This window comes from Babylonia areolata, chromosome 18 (assembly GCF_041734735.1).
Source record: "Babylonia areolata isolate BAREFJ2019XMU chromosome 18, ASM4173473v1, whole genome shotgun sequence".
Lineage (NCBI taxonomy): Eukaryota > Metazoa > Mollusca > Gastropoda > Neogastropoda > Buccinidae > Babylonia > Babylonia areolata.
In genome coordinates, this window is record NC_134893.1 from 39,730,205 (window position 1) to 39,756,071 (window position 25,867).

Below are 25,867 nucleotides of genomic sequence, written 5' to 3' on the forward strand. Positions count from 1 at the left end.
TTTCTTTAAAATTTGCATCTGCATCAAGGAGGCTCTTAAAACTGTTAAGAATGTTAGTAAGTTTAATGTTAGTCGGAAGAGAATTCCATTTGCCAACCACTCTGACAGCAAATGAATGTTTCCTCAGGTTAGTGTTAGAAAACGGAACAAACAATTTGCCTGCATTGTCTCTTGTGATGTCAGATTTACTCAACTGAAATAGAGAGTCGAAATCAATGTCGTCCACTTGGTGAAATATTTTGTATGCTTGGATCAGGTCTCCTCTCACCCTTCTGGCGTTTAGAGATGGTAACCCAAGGTATCTTAGTCTTTCATCATAAGTCATGTTTCTGCATTCTGGCAATATCTTAGTCGCTCTTCTCTGTACCTTTTCTACCTACGAAGATTGTCTTTTAAGCAATGGGTACCAGATAACATTACCGTACTCCACGTGTGGTCTGATAAGCGCTTTGTATAGCTTCAGGAATATGTCTTTATCAATAGAGGAGAAAGATCGTCTTACCAACCCCGTCATTTCGTTAGCTTTACTAATCGCTTTCTGTATGTGTGGGTCAAAACTAAGATCGCAGTCGAAGATAACACCAAGGTCTTTTTCTTCTGAGCATTTCTGAATCATTTCATTTGAATCACCCATTTTCATTGTGTAGTCAGTTTGGGGTTTGTTTTTTTTTTTTTTTTTTTTTTTTTTTTTTTTTTTTTTTTGCCTATATGCAGTACTTTACATTTTTGGACATTGAAATACAAGTTCCATTTATGCGATCAGTCTTGCACATTATCAGGGTCCCTTTGGATGTCAGAGTAATTGTTTGAGTCCCCGTAAATCTTCGTATCGTCAGCAAAAAATTTACATGTACTCGGTATCACGTCTGGTAACTCATTGATGAATATGGTAAAAAGGACTGGGCCTAAAATGCTCCCCTGTGGAATACCACTTAAAACCGGTTTGTCCGAAGAGTATGCTGACCCCACTCTCACTCTCTGTCTTCGGTCAGCCTCAGGAAATCTTTAATCCAGTCAAGGAGGGATTCATCAATTCCATAATTTTTCACTGATTTGATCAGTAGTCTTTTATGCGGTACTGAGTCAAAAGCTTTACGGAAGTCTAAATACACCATATCTATTGATTTTCTGTCATCAGTAAGTGCAGTTAAGTCGTCCATTACTTGAATCAGTTGGGTCATGCAGGATCTTTTATTTCGAAAGCCATGTTGACAGTCCGCAAAAAGTTTAAAGTCATTAAAATATGTTACAATAACATCCTTCACAATCGACTCTAGTACCTCCAGTTGCATATAACACAGGTGAGGCTGACTGGCCTATAGTTACTCGGGTCTTGTTTGGAGCCCTTTTTGAATATGGCAACAACATCAGCAGTTTTCCAGTCATCTGGGATACTTCCCGTCTCCGAGTAAGGATTTGTTGAACAGTATGCTGAAAGAAATTGATAGTTCCTTACTGAGTTTCTTCAGTATTTTGGCCGGAATTCTATCAGGTCCCAGAGCCTTAGAGGGGTCAAGATTTTTTAGCTTAGCCTCCACCACTGTTGGGGTGACTCTGAAAGAGTTATGCCTTCTAGCTTAGGATATTTGGTCTCAAGAAGAACTGCCACTGATCCGGTCTATTCATTTTCTGTTCTGTAAATGATATACAGGTGTACCAAAACAGTTCTCTCTGTAGTTTATGACTGCTTCGTGGCACGTTTTAGTTCATGCATGCATAGCTGCATGTAAAGTTACTGTCACTGAGAAGACAAGCCTCATCACAGGATCACGTTGAATGATCTGTCTGTGAGCACGTGTGTGTGTGTGTGTGTGTGTGTGTGTGTGCAAACAAACTCTCAGACTGATCAGAATTTCGTTTCGTTTACACTTTTAATTGATAAGACGCCATCCTATGAACAGCTGACGCCCAGATTAATCAGTTGCACATACATAACTCTCTGAGAGAGACGGGCTGCTGTGAATGAGATAGTGGTATGGATATCTTAATTTTACATTCTTTCAACCGTGTTTGCTTTGATTTTTTCAGTATCACATGAATCCACAGTTCTGAAAAAATACTTATTTATAGATAACTCAAGTTAACAAAAGAATATGCAACTCAGGTATGTGCAGAAAAGGGATTTTTACAGGGGAATATACAAATGATAATTAAAGCAGTGTAAGTGTTCCCACAATGGTTCGCTGCAAGCATTGATAAGTTGTATTTCAGTAAAAAAAAAAAAAAATGAATTGATTTGTATATTTCCCGTTTATCTTCTTTCTTTATTATTGCAGAAATACTTTTAACAAGGAACTTTCGTCAGTTGTTGTGAACAAACATGTAAAGTAGGACAAGTAAATCTAGAGCATAGACTTTGTCAATGGGCTCCTTGCACTTTTTTTTTTTCCAGTAGGCAATATTCATAAGCTAGGATTTATATTGCACACTTTCCTTTTGCAGCATTACAATTATTATGGTATGATGTCGCACGCGTTTTGGTTACTGTTTCGGTATTCGGTTTTTATGTTATTTTTAAACCGGAATTTATTGTTTTATTTTCAGTTGAGTTGACCCTGACAGTGTTGAGATAACAATGGTTTGATTGTTATTAAAAGAATCTCAAATGTTATCTGTCTTCATGTGTTGCTTCACTTTCTTCTTTTTAAACACATTTTTCCTACTTGTATCCCAGTCAGTCATGTAGTGCACAGGCTGTCATGCACTCGCCAAGCAGAGGTTTATGTCCACATTTAGCTGTCGATGTTTTGTTTCCACTTAACGACCAACATCAGTATGCTGATGAAAATTATCGTGTTGTGGGAGGTTGCTGTTGGGCACAATTTAACTGGGTTTAGGGATGTTCTGTTAACTGATAGGGGAGATGGGGCGCAGTCTACTGTCTCTGGTGTGTTCGCATCTCCAACTAATTCCAAGGGTTGAGGTTGTTCCAGGCCTTTCAGACCACAACATTCGTTTCTGCGAGTTCATTGTCATCACAATAAAGAAAAAGCAGGCCCCAAGGATTATCCCAATATATGCAAAGGCAGAATGGGACAACCTGAGAGAAGTTGCGACTGAACTTAGCAAGAAGATGCTGGAGGCACAGGACACAGCTTCAACAGAAGACCTATGGACCATGTTCAGAGACATTGAATGAGGGAATTCAGAAGCATGTCCCACACAAAGCAACCAGAAATAAGTACAGCCAATCCTGGGTTACAGAAGTGATCCGGAGACTCATACACAGGAGGGACATAGTATTCAAGAGAATGCGTAAAACTGGGTCTGAGGAACTGAAGGCTGAAATGAAGCCTCTCCGACGCACAGTACAACGGAAGCTCCGCCGATCCTACTGGAAATATCTGAATGGCATCTTTACCGAAGATGAGACACCAGACCAGGCAGCTAAGAACAAGCGCGCTTCTGGAGCTACATCAAGCACCAGAAGTCATCAAACATAGGTTGCTGATGAAAATTGTCGTGTTGTGGGAGGTTGCTGTTGGGCACAATTTAACTGGGTTTAGGGATGTTCTGTTAACTGATAGGGGAGATGGGGCGTCTACAATAAAGCTCTGTTTAGATGTTTATGGATTTTCTGAAGTTTGGTTTTATGGTGGTGTAGGAAATGAGAAAGCTTTCCTTAGAACATTTAAACAACGCATGGTGGACTTATAAGTAAGACTGTCAAGCAAACTAAATAGTAGTAATTGTTATGAAACATACCGCTCCTTTAAAGCATTGTTGCTGCCAGAAAAATATTTATTTGATCTCACCATTTCCAAATTCAGATCGTCTTTCATTAGATTCAGATTTGGAGTAAGTTAATGACTAAATGAGCGTTATAAGGATAGCCTGAAACCTTTCATGGAGGGTACAAAGACGAAATTCATGTACTACACTTTGTCCACAATATGATATTCTGATAAATAAATACTTATCCAAGCATATAAAAAAATTAAGGATTCCCTTATTACCCAGTTTACTACAAAATGTCAACAGCATTGTGTCAAGAGATGTAGCAATGTTTATTTTTTATGCGTTAAAACAGAGAGCAGAAAGCACTCAGTCTTTGATGAAAGATATATTTCTAAATTACCCTTATTTAGTTTTGTTTTATTATCAATTTAATCTTTCAAACGTTTTGTTGTTCATCCAACACAAGGTTTGGTTTTCATGTGTGTGTGTGTGTACAACATGTGCATTCATATGTAAACAGGTTGGTGGCCTTACATAAAAAAGAGTTCTGAGTTCTGACATTAGTTTGTCATTTTCAGTATTACCATTGTGCAGAAGCTCAGTAAGGGCCTGCATATTAGGATTCAGTTATAGTCCTGTTTATTTTAAAGTATTTCCTCGTACACCTTCTCAGTGGTCAGTCTGGCAAGGTGCTCCTGGTTACACCTTTTATGAATGTCCCCATATTTTTCCTGCTGTGTGTGATTTGGTAGCACCATGTACCATGAATTTCATCTGTATTTTGCAATCTAGCCTAAACTTATTGGGTATGTAACTGTACTCTGATCCTTTGCTGGCATGTTGGTGTTGCGAGTGTTCAATGGTGCAGTGGTTGTGGTGTGAACATTCTGGGGCTTGAATCTGTAACTTATACAGTGCATGTTGATTTTAGGCGTTGTAGTCAATTCTACATAGCTGTACACATACATTTGTCTTTATTTTTACGCTCAAGTTCATCTTCATGATGAACACAAACCCAGGATAGGCTCTTAAGGTCTATTCAACATGTTGAGTTTGTGCAAAGGTCAGGCATTTGGTCCCCCCCACCCCACCCCACCTGCTTCATTAGCATTATGTGGTGAAGCATACATGGATTAGTCCACACACTTCGATACCTTGAAACTGACACTGTGCTTGTACTGCTTGTGTACATCATTACTGTATTGCAAGCTAGGTGGTGGGAACATTTGCTTAGAACTGATCATGCTGTATTATCATGTGTGTGTGTGTGTGAGGGGGGGGGGGGGTGATAAAGGAATAAGGTATTTTGTGGGTTTGGAAATGCGTGTGGGGAAGGTAGTTGCTTTTCCAAACCCAAAGAACTGACTAATAGTGACTATAGTAATTATTAGCAAATTTTGAATGAAATTTTGTTTCAAATCTTGTGTCAGTGGATCATCTATGATCTAGGTTCTCTGGCCTTATGGTACAACCTCTTGCCATCTAGGATTAGTGTTCACACAGGATTTTTTTGGGGTGGGGGGAACAGAACTTTGTCAGGGCTTAGGAAATTTCAAGGACTTGTAAATAATGCAATATCAACATGTCTGACTCTGATGTCAGAATATGGTATTGTAGATGCTTCTGTTTTAAAATTTTGGGACAATCAACAAGTGTTTGCACTTTCATTTTCCCCTCTGACCCAATCATTCTTCTTGGAGAACACAGTAAAGATATTTGCCAACTTGAAAGCAAGATTAATGTTCACAGCTTTTGAAAATCAGGACTTTTGCAGATTTCTGGCCTGTGCTTTTTTCTTTCCCAAGTCTTTTCATGGTTTCCAGGACCTGTACCAGTGTGGGAACCCTGCAGGATGGATACTTGTGGTTTTATCTTCACATCTGTGGTAACTGGTACCAAAGCAAATATCACTGAATATTAACAACATGGGTGGGAACAGATGTTTTCAGCTATTCTGTAAAGTCAGAGCAATGACAAAGTTTTAAAGACACTCAGTAAGGCATTGTGGGTGAGCATGGGCAATGAGCAAAACCAATTTCCTTGACAATCATTTAGTTGAATTATATGAAATTGTGTTCTTTTTGCTTGTGGTGTGTGTGTGTGCTACATGTTGAACATTTGTGACAGTATTTTCTCTCAGGCTTGAGGAGGCAGAAAATCAGATGAGAGAGCGCCAGAATACATGAAACACAATGTAAATAGAAAAATCAAAATTTTTTTGTTGTTGTAATTTCAAAAAGTTTTTAATGATTTTTTAATCAGGTCATCATCACTTCATGTCAACTGAAACATTATTTTGTAGCTTCCATTATTGATTCTTGCATTATTCAAGTTTCACTCACTTCTGAACAACAGATGACCACACAGAAAATGAAAATTTTATGAACTGCTCAAAAGACATTTTCATCTCAAATACCCCTTCTCCAAATCAGTGAGCTGACATTTCAAATAAAACACAATAATCATAGGGGATGACAATTATTTTATGGCCTTTCCACCTTTGTTCGAAAATATATGTTCAACATTCTAACATGAACTTCTCCCCACACATTTCACAAAAAGATCCTGTCCACACACTCACTTTTTTACAACTAACAAAATGTCCCTTTCAATGACATTCTCCATCTATCAGCCATTCACCAAAACAGACATCTTCTAGGAGATCCAGTTTCCCTTTCAACAACATTCTCCATTTATCAGCCATTCACCAAAACAGACATCATCTAGGAGATCCAGTTTCAAAAAGGGGCATCTGCCTTTTCTGAACCTCCTATTTACACACTTGACAGATCTGTATATTCTACAACACTGGGGGAAATGGATTTTTTCTTCTTCTCAGAGCATAAATTTACAATAACTGAGCAGCAAGTCCTCAAAATAAAGATCACCTGCAAATCTATTTTAAAAACAACAACAAAAAACATCGATTGAAAAACTTGAAATCCTTTTAGTGTGGTCTAAATTTTGCTTAGTGTTGTCTAAATTTCGCTTCTGGACTTTATTCAGAGATGAGCCAAGCCATAACTGAATTGTGCCTGCATCCCTCCATTCTTTCCTGGTTTCTTATATGGAAAACAATTCTGGTATAACTACAACCTCAAGTTGTAATTTAACACTCAATCCAATGGATTTCAAATCAAATCTCTCCATGACATATTCTTGAGTCAAATGACCCATCTATCATGTACATACACCAATATGCAAAAAAAAGGGGAAAATATATTCCTTTCCAATTTGACAATTCAATCTGAAACATAGCATTTACACATGCACTTGCGCAGTCAATTGCTATTGCAAAATACTTTGTAACAATCACTGAACACCCTCACCAAATATACCACCATACACAAAATCTGACACAAACTGTATTTACACAAGCACTTACAGTCGCTTGCATTGTAAAGGAGGAGTTTGTATTATACTCCATGTTTGGTGATACATATACTTACCATGTCAAACTGATGCAAACTAGGCCTACTGGTTTGCTCTGCTTGGCCAAATTTCGCGCGGCTAACAGTGAAAAGACGAGCCATCTTGCCCAGTCCGCTCTTAGCCAATCAAACGCCTCTAAAAACTATAAGTGCTGAATCATTCCGTGGCCATGGAAAAAAAATGCCCCATGAGAACCACGGTGGAGACGTGGGGATGGACGGGCGGGCATTCGAGTCTGACATGGTAAGTATATGTATCACCAAACATGGAGTATAATACAAACTCCTCCTTTTGGTGTCATATACTGTACCATGTCAAACTCATGCAGAATTCAAAGCAAATGGAGGAGGGCAACGCCTACTGGTTCGTATGGGGAGCCCTTGTAACTGAGATGGCAGTGTCAGCCGCGACAAAGGAAATCCCCTTGGAACCGTCAGCCCTGGTCATACGGAAATCCCTGAGCTAGAAGTTGATGAAGGCTGCCTCCAAGACATGCTGCAGCACCGAGTGCTGGAAAGCAGCCGAAGTAGCTATGGCCCGCACTTCGTGTGCTCTGGGATTAAGACAGCTGATATCCCTGTGAGCATGAGAGTAGGCTCTATGAATGACTTGGGGAAACCCAGCGGGAAATGGTGCCTGCAGCAATGTCTTTCTTGTAATTCTCATTGAGGGAGATGAGAAGACGCCTCTGAGAAGAACGCCTATGGCGAGACCTATCCCAATAGTATTTGAGACACCAAACAGGGCAGAGATGCCTATCCTCATCATCTTGGGAAAGAATATGAGACAAAGGTCTGACCCTCAGAGAGGGGGAAGGGACCTTGGGGTCTTGGTTCTTAGCCAGAAACTCTGGAAGGAAACGAAGAGTGATGGAACCATCTCTGTGGAAGGCCAGATCTTGTGGCATTCCACTAAGACCATGAATCTCGCTTCTATGATGGCCTGTGGCCAGCAACAGAAGGAAAGTGGTCTTGAGGGTGAGTAAGTCGAAAGGAATAGTCCCCAATGGCTCTAAGGGTTGTTTTCGAATGAAATCCAGCACCAGGAACAAGTCCCAGAGGGGCACTCTTCTGGGGTTTCTAGCTTCCTTCAGAAAGGCACCCCTAGCCACCTCTCTGAGCAGGAAATCCGCTTCAAAGGCGGGACCACCTAGCTCTTTGATTGTGGTACAGATGGCAGACCTGTACCCTTGCACAGAACTAGCAGACAGGTTGAGAACCGAGGAGCAGTGAGCCAGAAAATTGGCCAGCTGCATGCTCGTAGGTTTAGTAGGGGGAACGTCCTGAGCTGTACACCACCGCAACCATTTCTTCCAGCGAAAGTCATACAAAGTCTCAGTTCCCTCCCTCCTTGCTTTGGTGACTATGGAGAGGAGATCAGAGGAGGCCTGGGGTGGTCAAAGTAGAGGTACCCCGCCGGAACCAAAATTTTCTCCCCCCCAGAAGGAGGTGGGGGAGGGGGGTTGACAGAGGAGGGAGGAGGGGGAAGAGCAATGGGGCCCCTGAGGGCGTCTCTGAGTGGGGACCTGGGTAACTCACCTTGGGAGTTCGCACCTAGCCGCGAGTCCCCACCACCAAGAGAGGACTTGCCACTCCCCCCTCTCCCTGCCTCGCGCTGGGACACCGGGAGGCAACGCTCGTACCCCTTCCTCCCTGGTCCCCTTCATGACCGTTTTACTGGTACGAGTGTCACCTCCGCGATCAGCGTCTAAAGACGCATCACCGCGGTCCCTATCGGGAGGAATCATGAACTCGAGGCCTGGGAGAGTCTCTTGCTGAGTCTCAATCCCAGCCTCATGATTCCTGCCTTCGTGGGATGGCATACGAGGCATGGTACCCGCGCTTAGGCACCCAGCGGAAATCCGATCCCCAACAGAGAAAGGAAAGACAGGATTGACTTAGAGGTAAAGAAAAACAAATGAATCGAGGGGGGCGAGTCGAATTGAGTATACAGAATGTAAGAATACAATAAACACAAGCCACATGCAGCAAAATAAGGCCAAATGAATACGCTTAATAGCAAAAAAAAGCTTAAGACGAGACAGAGCGTAAACCTGACAAGATGGCGTGGAAAGCCTTGGCCAAAGGAATGATTCAGCACTTATAGCTTTTAGAGGCGTTTGATTGGCTAAGAGCAGACCGGGCAAGATGGCTTGTCTTTTCACTGTTAACCGCGCGAAATCTGGCCAAGCAGAGCAAACCAATAGGCCTAGTTTGCATCAGTTTGACATGGTACAGTATATGACACCAAATATACTTTCTCACAGTCTACACACACACACACCAACACCCACACCAAGTGTTACACTACCATTCACCCATAATCTGAAATAAACAGTATTTACACATGCACTTGCAGTCACTTGCAGTTGTACTAAAATATACTTTCTCACAATTTATACAAGCACACACCAACACCCACATTAAGTAACATACAAACACGGACACAAATACACACCAAGTTAAACTGCAAACAACAATCACTCAATCTGTTTCTTTGCTTTCTCTGTCCTTTTTGTGTTTCTTTTCTTTCTTTTGCTTTTTGCTTTTTTTGCGTTTCTTGTTTTTCTTGTGTTTGGATGATTTTTTATGTTTCTTTTTGCTCCCTTCATCTCCAGAATCTGTGCGGGCTTTCTTGGAGGGACTGGCCTCCAGGTCTGAGGTCTCTTCTGTGCTCACAGTGGAATGCTGGTCTGCTATCACTTCTTCACTCCCGCTATCACTGGACTCTTCTAGTTCTTCATAATCCGGTTCAAACTTGGCTTCATCAATCACAGACTCCTTGCGGTCCACTGAGCGCTGCGCCTTTTTGGGCACATCTCTTGTTCGGGACTGCTCAAGTTTATGCCGTAGATCTTTGGGTGCAGATGTGGAGCTCTTTTCACTTGAAGAAACCTTTCTTTCAGTTTTCTGCTCTTCACGGTCTTTACGGTAACCACGTTCCTTGTGCTGCACCTCACGCTCTCTGTGGCGGTCCTCTCTGTGATGGTCTCGCTCTCTGTGAGATTCTCCTCTATCTTTGGGCTCATCTCGGTCTCGGGAATGTTTATGGCTGTCTTCTCTATCATGACGACGGTCTCTGTCTCTTCGGGGACTGGAAGAGTCTCTTCTGTTTCTACTGCTGTCAGCAGTTGGGCGGCGCTCATCAGAATGTTTCTTCTTGTGGTGGGATCTGTCTTCATCCACCTCCCTTGCTTTTTTCACAGATCTTGTGTCCTCATGACTGCGACTGTCATGTTTGGATGACACTTCCTGCTGCTCAGGGCTGCGCTTCTCTGACTTGGTGATGGTGATCTGCATGTCTAAAGAACTTGTTCGGGTGGTTTTCACGTGGCGTTCCTCCTTATCCTCAGTGCCTTGATCAGCTTTGTCCTCCAAATACACACGGCGCTGTGGCCTCACTGGTGAAGTGGTTGAAGCAGCTGCCACAGTAGGCTTCACAGGTTTCTTTGCCATATACGTCTCAGCTCGATTCAGAACAGACCTGCAGTCAGATCAAACAGAACACTACTATTGAGTAAAATTCAATGCAAGATCAAATAACACTAACATACAGTCTAAGATTTTTTTTCTCTTACCAGTATTATTAAACAAACAAAACCAGACCTGCAAAGTCAGCACGCTGTATTAAACTCCTGATTGGAATATAACTGTTTTTAGTAATACTTTCTGCAAACAGCCTAGCTTACACAGAACTTGATTATGAATAAGGGCCGACTAAGACTAAATGTCAAACAAAACAGCTGACAGTGACACAGAACTTGATTATGACTAAGGGCTGACTAAATGTCAAACATAACAGGAAACCATAAAACCTCTTCACAAACAACGTTCTAACAACTGAAAAGCTGCCTTTAACTCAGTCAGAAAATGCATTAAAGAAACAACAAAAAACAAAACCCAAACCTGCAAATAAGCCCCCAAACTCCTTGGCACCATTCCATTCTATACAACTGTTTACCAAGAGATTGAAAACTAAAATATTACTACTACCGGTACTACTATTGGGCACCATTCCATTCTATACAATTGTTTACCAAGAGATTGAAAACAAAAATATTACTACTACTACTATTAGGCAGCATTCCATCCTATACAATTGTTTACCAAGAGATTGAAAACTAAAACCTTACTACTACTATTACTAATAAGTTACTTAACAATCAAGGTAAAGCATAAGGAAGAGATATGTTTTTAGGTACAATGGAAAGCCAGAACAATGGTAAGGTTTCATGGTATACTTCCTGATTAACTGCATGGGCAAAGACTTAATGGGGTTTCAATATTTCAGAGAGGGGAAAACTTAGAAGAACAAGAAACCATAAATAAAATACACCTTCAATGGAAATGGGAGAATTCTACTCATAATCTATTTTGCTCAAAACAGTATCAGTGAATATGACAGGGTAATTATTCAGTAATTGTGTAATTCCATGTTCTTAATAAAGACTGGAAAGAATGTCTGACAAAACAAAAAGTAAGACTGTTGAAAAATTATCAAAAATGCAAATTACATTTTGCCAAAGTGTTTTGCAATCTGATCAGATTGGTGCTTGTGTACACTCGCTATTAGTAATTAACTATCACATGAAAAAATTGCAATGTCAACATGCCATCTCACTCTGTCATACACTTAGTCACACAGCTAACAACATGATTCTGATTTTTTAAAAACAAAAACAAAAAAAAACCAACAACAGATGTTTACCACCTGATCCTAAATGAGATAACAGCATGATTTATCAACCTTGTTGAAGCTACAGCCACACAACATATATCTAAAAGTGACAGTCATCACCCTTTTTTTGTACTGAACATGTTTTATGTTTTTCTCTCATTTCACAGAAATGAATCATCTTTCAAAAATCTAGACTATCACAAATTACCAACTCTACCATTTCTTATGCTCTGGCAAAAATATGTGTTGGGAAAACCTCCAGGACTATAACATATTAAACTTAAGTATGGGAATGTCAAATCCCTGTAAATTCCAATGCCTCAAGCAGAGGAGTGACTGAATCTGACAAACGTTTTTTAACAGTTTGTAAACAGTAAAGAGCAGATCCACACTCTTGAAAAGTATCAGATTTCTCTTCAAACATGTAACAGGTCAGTGCGAATAAAAATATTCACAGTAATTTTTGTTTTTCCATAAATAATAAACATACCAAGGAATGGCATATTCAACAAAAGTGGGAAATTAATTACTGACCTTGGTAACATTGTTATTTTCTTTTCTGGAACAATCTTCCTCTTTCTTGATGGATGTTGTGTGTCGGAGGTGTCCCACTCGTAGTCATCCCGCTCCCACTTGGACAGCTCTGGAGGGTGAAGCATCAGCTCATCGTCAGTGCTTCCAGTAGCTTTCTCTTCCACTTCATCATCTCCTTCCACAGTCCCCTCCATACTTTCAACAGACACCTCCACCATGCCTTCCTGCTTCTCTGGGTGGGTCACTGTGCTTTCTGGTTTGCTGGTAGAATCAGCTTGCTCTGTCTTGACTTCAGCCTCAGGGCTGATGGAGGTTGTGTCCGCTTTGTTGGTCATCACTGTGTCATCCTCCGGTAAGTCCTCTTTGACTGCAGCAGTCTCTCGACTTGGCTTGGCAGGCTTTACAGCCTTGTCATCTTCTGCACCTGAAGATGTGGCACCAACTTTCTTAATTTTTCTCACCACCTTCTTGGGGGCTGCCTGGGTCTCTAACTTAGCACCTTTTTCAGTCTTTGATTTGCTTTTTGTAATTGTGACTTGAATCAGATTAGAAGAAAGAGGGGTTTCTGAATCAGATGTATCTTTGTTTTCTGATGTAATCACTTTCTTCTTTTTCTTCAACACCTTTGTTTTTGGAACTGCTGGTTTTTCATCTGGCAGATCTTCAGTTTTAGTCTTTTTAACTTTCTTGACTGGAACTACTTTTTCATCACCTGAAGAAGATCGCTTTGCAGCCTTCTTTTTGCTGACTTTCTCCTTCTCTACAATGTTTTCCTTGTCAGGTTTTTTCTTTTTGTCTTTTGTGGATTTGTCTGCATTCCGTACACTATGCTTTTCAGAACTGTTCCTACTTTTTTCTTGACTGTCCCTTTCAGATCTTGTATGACGGTCTCTATCAAAAGAAGACTCTCTCTGAGTATCACGACTGTTTTCCCTATAGCTGTCCCGGTCTCGATGATCCCGCCAACGATTGTCTCGTGAATAGTCGCGTGAATAGTCTTTCCTTTGTTCTCTTTGGCCATCTCGGCCTTGATCTCTCTGGAAGTCTCTGCTCTGATCTCTGCCATTATCACGTCCCTGATCTCTTGGATATTCTCGGTTCTGATCACGACTAAAATCACGGCCCCTGTCTCGCTGGTAATCCCTGCCTTGGTCTCGACCCGGCTTTTTATCCTGGTCACGAGAGAAGTCTCTGCCTTGATCTCTATGACTGTCTCTGTTCTGATCTCTGGAGAAGTCTCTGTTCTGATCCCTGGAGAAGTCTCTATTCTGATCTCTGGAGAAGTCTCTATTCTGATCTCTGGAGAAGTCTCTATTCTGATCTCGAGGAAAATTTCTACTTTGATCTGTGGGTGCGTCTCTGCGGTAATCTCTGGAAAAGTCTCTACTCTGGTCTCTGTTAAAGTCCATAGTCTGGTCTCTAGGCTTGTCTCTGTCCTGATCTCTGGTAAAATCTGGGTTCTGATCTTTGTAATAGTCCCTGTTGTAATCCTTCTGGCCATCCCTCTGGTAGTCACGTCTGCTGTCTGGGAAGGCTTCTAAAGACTGACTGACTCCTGGGGGCTGAGGTTCAGCAGAGCATCTGTCCCGATCACCCATGTCTCCTCGACTATCAGGAACTCTCTGTTGAGATGAATGGTGTGGATGTGGAAGCTGCTGCTGTGGTTGTTGCTGCAGCTGCTGTTGCTGCTGCCATCCCATATGCATCTGGGACATCGGACGGAAGGGGCCTTGAGCACCTGGGAAAACTGGGTTCTGGTTCCACTGTGCTGGAACAGGTGGTTGTGGAGCGTTGGGTCCAAACTTGGCATAGTAATCTTGGTAGTATGCATCATACTGCTGGCCCGTTTGTCTGAAGAGAAAACCATATAAAACAATGTTAACCCTGGTGACAGAACATAATGAAATTTTAAGGAATTTTAATTCAGCAATGGTACACAAGCACACACACACACACACAAATGCCTGTTCAAAATAAAAAATAATTATAGAGTTTCCCATCTGTTCTTGTACTGAAATAAAATAAGCAGATGCAAGCAATGGCATTACATGGGTTTGCATAACCATTCTGAAAACCGTCAATTGTTTCATAAATAGTAACAATTTTTTTCAATAGTTTACTTACTATAGATCAGGTCTGTCTACAAAAACTGGCTAAAAAAAAGTAAAGTGACAAACAATAAGTACACTCCGATATCTTGGTTCACTTGGCGAATGATTATAATGAAATCAGTCTATCATTCCTTTTTTGAAAGGCTACAGACGTGTGGTACAGGAAATTTTCTATCTAAAATTACGTTTAAATAACATACTTACCGTGACCCAACTAGTGCAGACTCTGGCAGGGGTCTGACATTCCTGTCCTGTGCAAACTACTATCCGCCTATGCGGAGAAAAAGAGAGCAACTACGGCCGATAACCTCCCGAAAGTGGGTATTGGTCTAAATAATCAAAAACTTTTTTTCTGTCAAAGTTATGTGCCAGGATGTAGAGTAGTACTTTCACAGTGTTCATATCAAATAAGAAAAATCTATCATTCAATCTTTTTTTTTTTTAAACTCAATGATACACTATGAAATTGTGACCTTAACTGTTATGCTTTTATAATGCTAATGGAAGGTCATACCACTATCTGTCATCAAGCCAAGTCTATGAGGACAACTGTTCTCAAAAAATGTCAATATTAAGGTAAAGGCCCATGGGCTCACACGCAACCAGAGACCATGATAAAGACTTCATTTGTCTGCACTGCACAAAATATGTAAGGTATTTCCTATAACATGTTGATAATGTTTATTGCAAGAAATTTTCAAATGCAGCAATTCTTAAATTAGATACTGACTTACCTCAAATAGTCTTCAGAAGACTGGTTGAACTGATTATCCATTGGTCTACGATCATTGAACTGTCTGTGCTGATAGGGTACCCAATCTCCCCTGTATCCTCGCCCTCTTCCACGACCTCGACCACCACGTCCCCGGTATGGCTGGTAACCACCAGGAGGGGGTGTGCGACCTTTGCGTCTGAACCCAGGAGAAGGCGAACGCCGTCTGAACGGAGAGGATGATCTGCGTTTGGTGGCAGGGCCAACAGGGCGCAGAGGCTGAGTGATGCGATGTGGAGACACTGAATAGGACCTGCGCCGGGGCGAGGAAAAAGATCTGGAACGGGAACGAGTTCTGCTCCTCCTTGGTGGGGTGCGACTGCGTGAGCGAGATCCTCGCCGATTTCTGGGAGTGAAAGATCGACTTCTCCTCCTAGGAGTGAGTGACCTTGATCGAGTTCTGCTTCTCCTCCTGGTTGGTGTCCTTGATCTACCTCTACTGAAAGATCTTGACCTTCCTCGACCTGGTGATCTGTATTTGCTGTCCTGAGATCGTACACTTCCTTTGCCTGGTGACCTGAACTTTCCACCAGGAGATCTGGATCTTCTGACCAGTGACCTGGACCTTCTGCCAGGAGAACGAGACCTCCTTCCTGGACTTCGTGACTGTGACCTTCGCATTGAGGGTCGTAGCTTTCCATCAGGGGATCGGGACCTCTCTCTTCCTGGTGATTTGTTACCCAGTCCAGGTGAACCTCTGCTACGTGATAGTGAGCGACGAGGTGTGTGAGATCGCCCCCGTGAAAATGAACGTGGACGAGAACGACGTGGGCTGAGACTTCTTGACCTGCCTTTAAAGGACCTTGATCTGGACCGACTGCGACTGCGACTTCGACTGCGACGAGGCGTGTAACTGAAAAATGAATTTAAAACTTTAGTCCCTTACCCATCAAAGCTAATGTTTAGCTGTAAGATAGTGTCAAGACAATTCAATAAAATTTAATTTTCCCCACAGGAAGCAGTTACAAAACAATCACTGAGCTGCTTGCACAAAATCATTTGAAATCTTTGGTCAAAAATAAATCTTCAAAATGACGAAATATCCATCATCACTCATCCAAAAATATTGAAAAATGACGCTGTATCTCCATGCACATAATAAACATGCCCTCCACTAATATCTGATGCATGAAAGTCTATTTGTGGGGCTTCACTATAATATAATTTTCAGATATTGATCAAGTATTCTGTTAGCCCCTCCTTTCAAACCACAGGGACCAATATAATTAAAAAAACCAAAAAATACAAACCTCTACAGCTTGCAGTTTTACTTCACTTGTGTTTCCAGTCAGTTCTAATTTAAAGTATTTCTTTCAGCAATTATCATGTTTTCATGTCTCTCTAACAATTTGGCAAATTCCATATTACACACACAAAAAGGAAACTAATACAAAACTATTACAATTTTAAGCTCTGCCTGATGCAAAATCATCTAAGAAATGCTGTCATAAAAGAAAAGACATTATAACAAACTAAAGACAGTATCTTACCTCCTCTGTCTTGATCTTGATCGAGATCGACTCAATCTAAGTTTATCTGAAGGCTTTCTCTCCAGTATCTCTTTTGCGAAGTGTTCAAAGACATCCCTCTCCCTGTTGGACAGAATTTCATCAGAAGCATTATCTCTGCTCAAATTACCTCAATATACAGGATTTGAACTACATGGAGAGGCTCAAAATTAGGATAAAATATTATGCATCAAGTAACGATACTAATGCTAACATCTATTCTCAAGTCTGTGTTAAAGAACAATTTTTATTTTCATGAGATCAAAATTGTGAGCCTCCATCACAGAATGAGTCACTTTGCACCTGACCAACTTTGCTGCTAGCGGCGATCTTAGGCGGGTGGGAGTCAGGTTGTCGAAATTTAGGCTTTCTTTTATCTCATATTAAAGTAGGTAGGACCACTTAAATTTTGAAATTCAACATATCTAAAAACTAATTACACCATTGGAAAGAACATAAAAAACTAAGTTCACATGCAAATTTTCATTGCATTATACCCAGTAGTTTTTAAGAAAACGGCGTCTAAAAATGTGCAAAAATGACGCGTTTTGACAGATTTAACAAATTGCTATTTTTAGACTGTCATAAAATTTTAAGATGAAGACTTACCACATTGTTCTTTGCTGTACTTGGTTCCACCAATACCTAGTTTATGCTGAATTTTTTCTGGCCTACTCAAGAACATGCTTAGAGAGAGACAGTGCCTTCAAAATAGCAAAATATTCAGTTTTGTCAAGTGTCGAATGGCCTGATTTCACAGTGATAACATGCTGACTTATAATGCTGATATCTCAGAAAGTTTTCAAGCTACAAAAACATTTCAGATATGTGCATGTTCAGAAAAGCATGTAGAATACAGTTTTTTGGAAGACTTTATGCTATCAGAAATGCAAATAACAATGAAAACAGTCACAAAGTATATGGTTTTTAGTAACAAATGAGCAAGTTTTTTTACAATCATGATGATACTATGCTGTAAGATATCACCAGAGTAATTGTAAATGTGCATATTTGACATAACAGAAGTCCAGTCATTTCAGCATCCTTGATTTGCAGTTCCCTTTCTTTTTCACTCAGTTTTGCTTTAAGAAATGACACCTCCTCTGTCGTTGTTCTTAGTTCCTGTGTGATAATGTCCTCATTTTTTTCTTTGCTGCATGCTGGCTCTGGGTCTGAAGTAGGAGGTAGCTGACATTTTTTTGCTTCTTCCTGCTGTCTCTGATGACCTCTGCACTTTCAAAAGGAAGTTCTACTCCCCCTGGTTTACTTCTGTTTTTACGCAGGCGAGCCTCATCTGCTCTGAGCCTCCCCAGTTTTAATTTGAGCTGTTGGGTTGGTGGCAAATCTCTGACCAGGTGTCATTTATGCAATGTTGCATCCTTTATCCTCAATATCCTAGCTAAGTGACATACTTCAGACACAAGACCAATAGGACAACTGAGTAAAGCCTCACAGTCCTCTACAGTTCCTTTCAAAAGATCTGCACGTGTAATTCCAAACTTCTGACAGGAGGGGCCAGGGAAGATGCATGAATCTTTCCTTTCTTGTAAAAAAACATTCAGCACCACTGATCGTTTCACACTTGCTGAATTCCTTAACTATTGACACCACACGTGGAAAGGTACACTCTGGGAACAATTTGTGTAGAAAATGTTCCATTTCCCCCCAGGTTTTGTTTTCTTGATGCTTTAACATATTTAACTGCATCAAGAGTTTGTTGTTGGATGGAACCTTGGGTGCTGATGGTGGTCTTCTTCGTCCACTGTGTGCAACAGTCGCCCTTAAGGCTTTATACTGATCATCATCTGAAATACACAGGCATGAAATTTGAGACAGCTCTAATGCTTTAAAATACTTTTTTTTTTTCATTTCATAGATGCTTTTGCATATATATCATTTATATGTGTGTGTGCATGAGTGTGTGATGAATGTGCACTGATACATGATCTACTAATTTCATTACTACTCCACTGTAATGGTTTCACTTAAATTGATGTAAGTTTTATGTAACAACATATCTTAAACGTATTTCATGTTTACTAATCATATAAGTTAATTATTCTTTAAATCATTTACACACACACACACACACACACACACACACACTAACTAATCCATACTCAGGCAACCTCATGTATGCATGCTACATCAGTTCAACAGACACTAACTCTGTGCATACACTCTTAGTATATAAGATACATACTAATGCGCGCACGCACGCACGCACGCACGCACGCACGCACGCACACACACACACACACACACACACACAGACGCGTGAAATTGTCTTGGCGTTTGATGACCAGAACAGAAGTGGAAAGATACACGTGTTCCCATGCTGTCCGACGTCGGTCACAATATTAAACCATCAATCCGCTCTCACTAACTCAAAACCCTTGTACAACAAAAAAATTACTGAATAATCTGACACTTCATCTTCTAGATACAGCTGTCGATCGCGGTAAATTTTTGAATAAAAGATCATAATTGTGCTAAAAAAAATAACGTGACTGACGAAGCGTTACTGTTCCCAGTTACACATCAACACTGCTGAAGCAAAGTTGTTAGGATTCATCCAAACCCACAAAAATATAAAAAAAATATGATTTACATTTATTTTCAAAATAAACATATTGAAAAAAAATTTGCTTACAAACCTGTAAGTTGGCGTGTTTTCCATTCTTCAAACGATGATGACGAGCAGACGGCTTCGATCGCCGCCATGGTCGAGCAGCGCTGCGGGATCCGAAATCGGTCACTCGTTTTTCTTCCAAAGCGCGTTCGAGACTCTTTCTTTATAGAAAAGCCATGAATTGCACTTGAAAGTGCATAGTTTAAACTTTCTTTTCTTGTAATTTGCTCGTGATTTGAAACACTGGTTCGTATGTTATAGGGTCGCAAACATCAGTCTCACACTTTCGCTGCGACTTTCAGATCTACTTTCTGTGAAAACCCCAACAAATTTCTAGCAAATCTAAACTTGAGAATCCTGGCTTGCCAGTGACATAGTTTCTAAATTTATACATGGCCAAACAATGCAGCGCGAAACGATCGAGTGACACACATGTTATTCTGCTCGCGCGGCAAGCACGGCGGAGTCTGTCACCGCAGTAAAAATCGACGCGACACCCTTTGTGTTTAAACGCCCGGCACATACCAGTTTGACTCGAATGATAAAAACAAATACCACAGGAAGATAGATGAAAGAAGGAACTTTATTCCAGTATAAGATTGGTGTCATTTAATTAAGTTTGGTAGTGAAACGAGCGAGTTGAAAATGGTCAAATTATGGGTCTGGACTGCGCTGTTAACCACAGCCACAGTGGCCGCGGACCGACCTAATTAAAGTATCTAGGCATAATTGTGTCTTCTTTTGCCTTGAAAGTGTGCTTAAAATACCTAACCCATCATTCTGATCACCTATGACTTTGCAAAATTGATCAACTTTGACAAGCTTGCCCTCCCTAATGGAATCGACCAGTCGAATCATACATCGTTTTAAAAGTCAAATCCGTCTCTTTCAATCTATGTCCTTCTGAATGGTGAAGTTTTAAACTATAAGCCAATCGTCGTTTTCATAATAAGGACACACTACGTAAACAATGTATCACTGTAAAGGAAAACCCCCTCTGTCATTGGCCGAGAGAGACCATGTGACAAAACCAGCCATTCAGCACGTTAGCTTAAGAAAACATGGTTGCAGTGAACGGAAGCACGCATTTCAACAGAGACTAAGCAATTTCCTGACAAGATACACTTGCATTGCAAACATTTTGCCATTAAGTGAAGACGACGGCATTTGTGAGTTTCTAACCCAGTACTTCATTGATGGAACTGACCATTCCAACAAGGCTGATGGTCATGAAATCGATCTCAGTGAATACAAAGGCGACGCTGATTTCGAAAGAAACAACATAGGAATGTCGTGCAGCTTTCAGCAAGAAGAATATTAATTTTGATAAGATGACGAATCAACATTTGCACTAGATACAGAAATGTTGGAAGCCTTTGCCTGTAATTGCTGAAATCAACAAGCACCAGGTGCCATCAGTGGTGTGACTGACATGGAAACGAATGAAACTGACTTGCTGCACTAAAGTGAGAGAAGTGTTTCTCACAGTTCACACAAGGAAAATGCAAACAAAGTTACTGGGGGACTGGATATAGCTGAAGTGTCTGAAGGTAAGAATCCAGATTTTACCCACACTGACAAATATTAAAATGTAATATGATATAATCAATTGATAATCATATATTTAACAATGATTTGACTCAAGACTGATTTATTGTCTGTACATTGGTACAGAAATTCACTGTTTGACATGTAGAACAAAAATAATTAAAAGAATAAAGTGAATCTGAGGAAATTAACAGCGTAAATTAAAAGAAAATCACACACACACACAAACACTAACAATGTGTGTCACACACTCACACAATATGTCACACACATACACACACACGCACACATATGGTCTGTTCACAGTTTAACCATTACATGTAACTGAGCATGGGGAGGTACAAGGTCATGACATTATGAACAGTTTTCAGTTTTGCAGAATTTGCTTCAATGGATATTTTATGTGTATGCATATCAGGTTGGGGGGTGGGTGTGTGAGTGTGTGTCTGTTTCTGTGTCCGTGTGTGTGTTGTTTTGAGGTAAATAAATATAGAGTTGTGTCAACAGTAAATACTAATAGTATTACTAACAGTTCAACTTTTCTTCAGCCTGATGGTACTTCATATGCCTGCCTGTACACCAGTGAATAATTCTGAGATCACTGATGGCAAGTCATGTCATTATAAGGAGAGGCAACACCACCACACTAACTGTATACATTGTCAACTAAAGAATTGTCTGCTGGTGAACTATCTATGAGTGAGTGATTTTGTGGTCAACTATTAAATAAAATGTACTATGATTTATAGTATAATTTTTTCCATGAAGTGTGCAAACTTATTTTCTTTTTACAAACTTTGTCTAGATGTACATGAATGGAATTGTAAACTTTTGCATAGACATTTACATAAATTATATCAAGTGTGCATGTGCTTGACATGCCACTATGCATAAAGTAACTTAATGCATTGCAGCATGTCATGCACATGCACACTGATATGCACACTGATACTCATAGTGACACAGCATTAATAAGCACTATTTCATATTTCTATTATCAGTAAACTGCTTTATCTGATTATATTATCAAAAAAAAAAATTATATATAAAAAAGTGTATTCTTTTTATTTTCTGATAAAATACATAGAACTAGAAGTAAAGCACTTTGTAAAGTCCTGTGTAAAGAATGAAAGCTGTGATGTAGATGTACAAAACTGAAATTAATGTTTGATATTCAATCTAACATCTAAATCTAAAGAAAATGAAAAGAGATTACGAAGTATTACAAAACAAACTGTTTCAGGATATACCATGCATTTTTGGAACATACTGACACCACCAGTGGAGAAAAAAAAGTGGAGGAAGAACGTTCAACATCAATGCCATCCACCCTGATGACTGACACTTTTTTTTTATTTTATATTTTTACAAGAATTGATTACCTGTGCAACATATCTGCACGTTTGTTGTTGTTGTTGTTGTTGAGTGTTTGTTTCATGAGGTTGTGTGTCTTTATTGTGTGAAGTATGGGTTTGGCAAGTAGGTTTTCTTTGCAGATGAAGTGTTCATTGGATTATGAAGTGTATTTAATTTGATGCTATGCTGGGATAAAAAAGGCATGTGAACTTGTACCTTTAGTGTGAGCAGTTTTGTTGTATGGATTTTTTTTGTGTGTGTTATTTTGTTGTGCTTGTTGCATGGATTATGTTATTATCACAAGCACAATAAGCCAGTGAGCACACTGAATTACAACAATTACATGATTCGGCATAATGATTTAGTATTTTTCCCCTTTAATCTGGCATAAATTTTAGTGCATATACTATACAATGCAAAAGTTTTATAGCAATTGGACTACAAACAACACCACAACAAAATTAATCTTAAAACTGGTAGGTTTTTCATCATGTTGAGCTGATTAAAAAGTAAGTATACTTACCGATCAGTCGCAATTCTTTCCGAGTTTAGAATTTCAAATCACAAGAACTTTTCACAGAATCATCCGATTTACAAACTTTTTTTTTTTTTTTTTTTTTGCTGTAAAGCTCTTTTATTGCAGATTTATGATACACCAATAACTAAAAATCTACCTCTGGTGCAAGGCGACTCATTCTGTGGTGGAGGGTCACAACTGAGTTTTCATCAGCACTATTTTCCTAAATTTTTCAGCATCTTACTGTCAGACAATGGAGTAACTAAAAAAAAAAAATAAAAAAATCCACAACAGGAAAGCATGCAAACCATAAAACACTCTCATATCTGCATGCATGCATGGGTTTGTTTAGGTAATGAGATGAAGGAAAGTGGGCAAAAGATCTGTATCAACCTCGTAGATAAACTGAACTGCGAGGTGCCCATCTAACTCACACATTGGAACCCTACAACCGATCAGGACAATGCTTGACATACACATCAGTGTTAAATATGATATTGGCTGGAACTGAATGTCACTGAAATAAATATTCTGCTTTGGCATTTATTTACATTTAATAATAAAACTATGTTTACTGATTGACAACCATCAGTGAATAAAGGTGAGATGGTAAGTAAAGTAAAGAGTGGAGCAGACAGAGAAGCAGAAAGACTTACTGTGGAACCGTAGCTGGGGTAGGAGCCACTGCATGTGGATAACCTGGATAAGCTTGGGGGGGATATCCTGAAATCACAAATGCAATTATCAATTTTCATGTTTTTCAAGATACTGAATATGACATCAAGTAAATATAAAACATTCATTTCCAAACATGAAAAAAAAAAAAAAAGTATATACAAATGCACAAGGATATTCAACAGGAATCTAAATCCGATTATTGGTAGCCCTTCCAACCCCTACAGAAGACACACACAAGAAGCAGGCAAAAAACTGTCAATTCATTCATTCATTCAAATTCCAAAATTGTTTGTTTTCTGGCTTCTTGTGTGTTATCTTATTATTTGCTCGCTTGCTTCTTGTGTGTTATCTTATTATCGAGGTTGGAATGTTTACGTACTGTCACATGTGTAGCCACCTGAAGGTGTGGCTACAGTCCTTTGTTGATGTTTTCAGTCAGTTATTGGATGATACCTTCTCTAAAAACCAAAAACCAAAACCAAAACAAAGTGTGGAGATGTACCTGGCATGGGCACAGCAGGATAACCGAAGGCTGGTGGAGGGATGGCTGGTGCTGCCAGGCACACTGGTGGCAGATACGGCAGAGGCATTGGGGCTGCTCCATGACCTGGAAGGGTGGCTGGTGCAGGTGGATAACCACTGTCTGCTGGTGCATGTGGCCTGCAATCCATTCACCAGGTAGCAATATACATATATCATTTCATCATTTTACTAACTCATTCTTTGCAGGATAATGTTTAAAACAGAACCAAAAAACTAGAACAGGTAAGTGCAAAAGAAACAAGAGAGGCAAGGCCTTCAAGACTCACTTGTGATACACTTAAAATTTAAAAAAAAATCTAATCGTTAAAATGAGTTCTGTATTTGTTATTATAAAGCTTTGGGTTAAAAAAAGAAAAAAAAGAAAAAAAAAGTCCTAACCAGATTCGAACCCCGCGTGTTCAGGTGAGAAGAAACTGTCTTATCCATTACACTATCGTAGCTCCTTAACTGACGTTCTAAAATTTAATATTTGAACATACTTTTTTAAAGGGCGATAAATCAATTGCGGTATTCGCAGTGAGAATGCTGTTTAAATCATATTATTCTGGTGTATCTTGGGCATTCAAAAAATCTTTAAGGGCAATAAAAAAAATTCTTTTTAAGTCCGTGGTAAAGGAGACATGGCTATCGCCGCAATCACACTGCAACATTTAGCCGTTCTATCTAGATCTAGATAGACGTACAAGTTTAGTTACACCCACCAGGAATGTAGTATGACCTTGTCGATTCAATTTCTCTTTTATGTTCATTCTAGTTTTTTAGTTTTAAAGTTGATATGAAAATTTACTATTTTGTTAAACTAATAACATGTAGAGCCAAGTACAAGTACTTCTGAACGTTGTATGATGTGAAAAGGACTTCACTTTGAGAAAAATCAAGACTGGAGATTTTTTCGTTTCATCGCGATCAATTCAAGGGTATTAACTCGCATGGTTTACAATTTTTAACTGTGAATTCCGACTGATTCTCTGGATATTTTTATGGCAGTTTGGGGCATAATCCAGTAAGTGATGAGGCGTTCACAAATCTTTCTCTGAATAAATATTTAACAGTCTCCTTCTCCAACTTTCCATCACATGTTATCGTGTTATTGTCCATTGAATATAGGACTGAATGGGCAGGTCAACAACTTGAAACAAAATGGCGTCGTTCACGTTCGCAAAGAATATGAGCACGCGCTTCGAATGTGTATAAATATGTGTATGCAACTGATTTTTGCCCATGACCTTCAGGGCTCAGCCAATAGATCTGTAAAGTCCACTCGTCGTATTGATTTTAGTATTTTCCGAAAAAGACCACTTGGGCAAATTAACATAGTGAAAGCACTGTACACTGAGAGTGAAACACACAAGCTTTTTATGTACCGAGTATAATTTCAAAATGTAATGTTTAAGATGAGAAAGATCAGTTTAAAGCAAATTAAGTCCCCTAGCATTAATTACAGATTCATTTCCCTTTTTTACTCTCTGCACCAGAACGTTTGCAAAATAAATAAAACTTCCATGCCTAGCAAAAGAAGTTCCTGTTTGAACAAAAAATGATAATAATGACTTCTTTTGTTGTTGTGTCAGAATACCAGATCAAAGTGCCAAGTTTAGAGAATACAAAAAATATAACAGTAAATGCAGTTTGCATATAATTTGGCTTCTTTTATTATTTTTTTGTGCCCATCCCAGAGGTGCAATATTGTTTTAAACAAGATGACTGGAAAGAACTGAATTTTTCCTATTTTTATGCCTAATTTGGTGTCAACTGACAAAGTATTTGCAGAGAAAATGTCAATGTTAAAGTTTACCACGGACACACAGACACACACACACAACCAAACACCGGGTTAAAACATACTCACTTTGTTTACACAAGTGAGTCAAAAATTCACAC

General features: G+C 39.7%; 1 protein-coding gene across 1 annotated transcript in view; it reads right to left on the bottom strand.

Annotated features, from left to right (window-relative positions):
- Positions 1-5,908: 5,908 nt before the first annotated feature.
- LOC143292766 (uncharacterized) overlaps positions 5,909-25,867 on the bottom strand; it is a 65,458-nt gene continuing 45,499 nt past the window's right edge. The window contains exons 13-18 of the mRNA XM_076603316.1: positions 23,946-24,103; positions 23,422-23,488; positions 16,695-16,796; positions 15,167-16,057; positions 12,322-14,172; positions 5,909-10,593 (exon numbers count right to left, since the gene is read on the bottom strand). Coding sequence (XP_076459431.1) covers positions 9,594-10,593; positions 12,322-14,172; positions 15,167-16,057; positions 16,695-16,796; positions 23,422-23,488; positions 23,946-24,103 — 4,069 coding nt within the window. The 3' untranslated portion in view covers positions 5,909-9,593. The remainder of the gene's footprint in view (positions 10,594-12,321; positions 14,173-15,166; positions 16,058-16,694; positions 16,797-23,421; positions 23,489-23,945; positions 24,104-25,867) is intronic.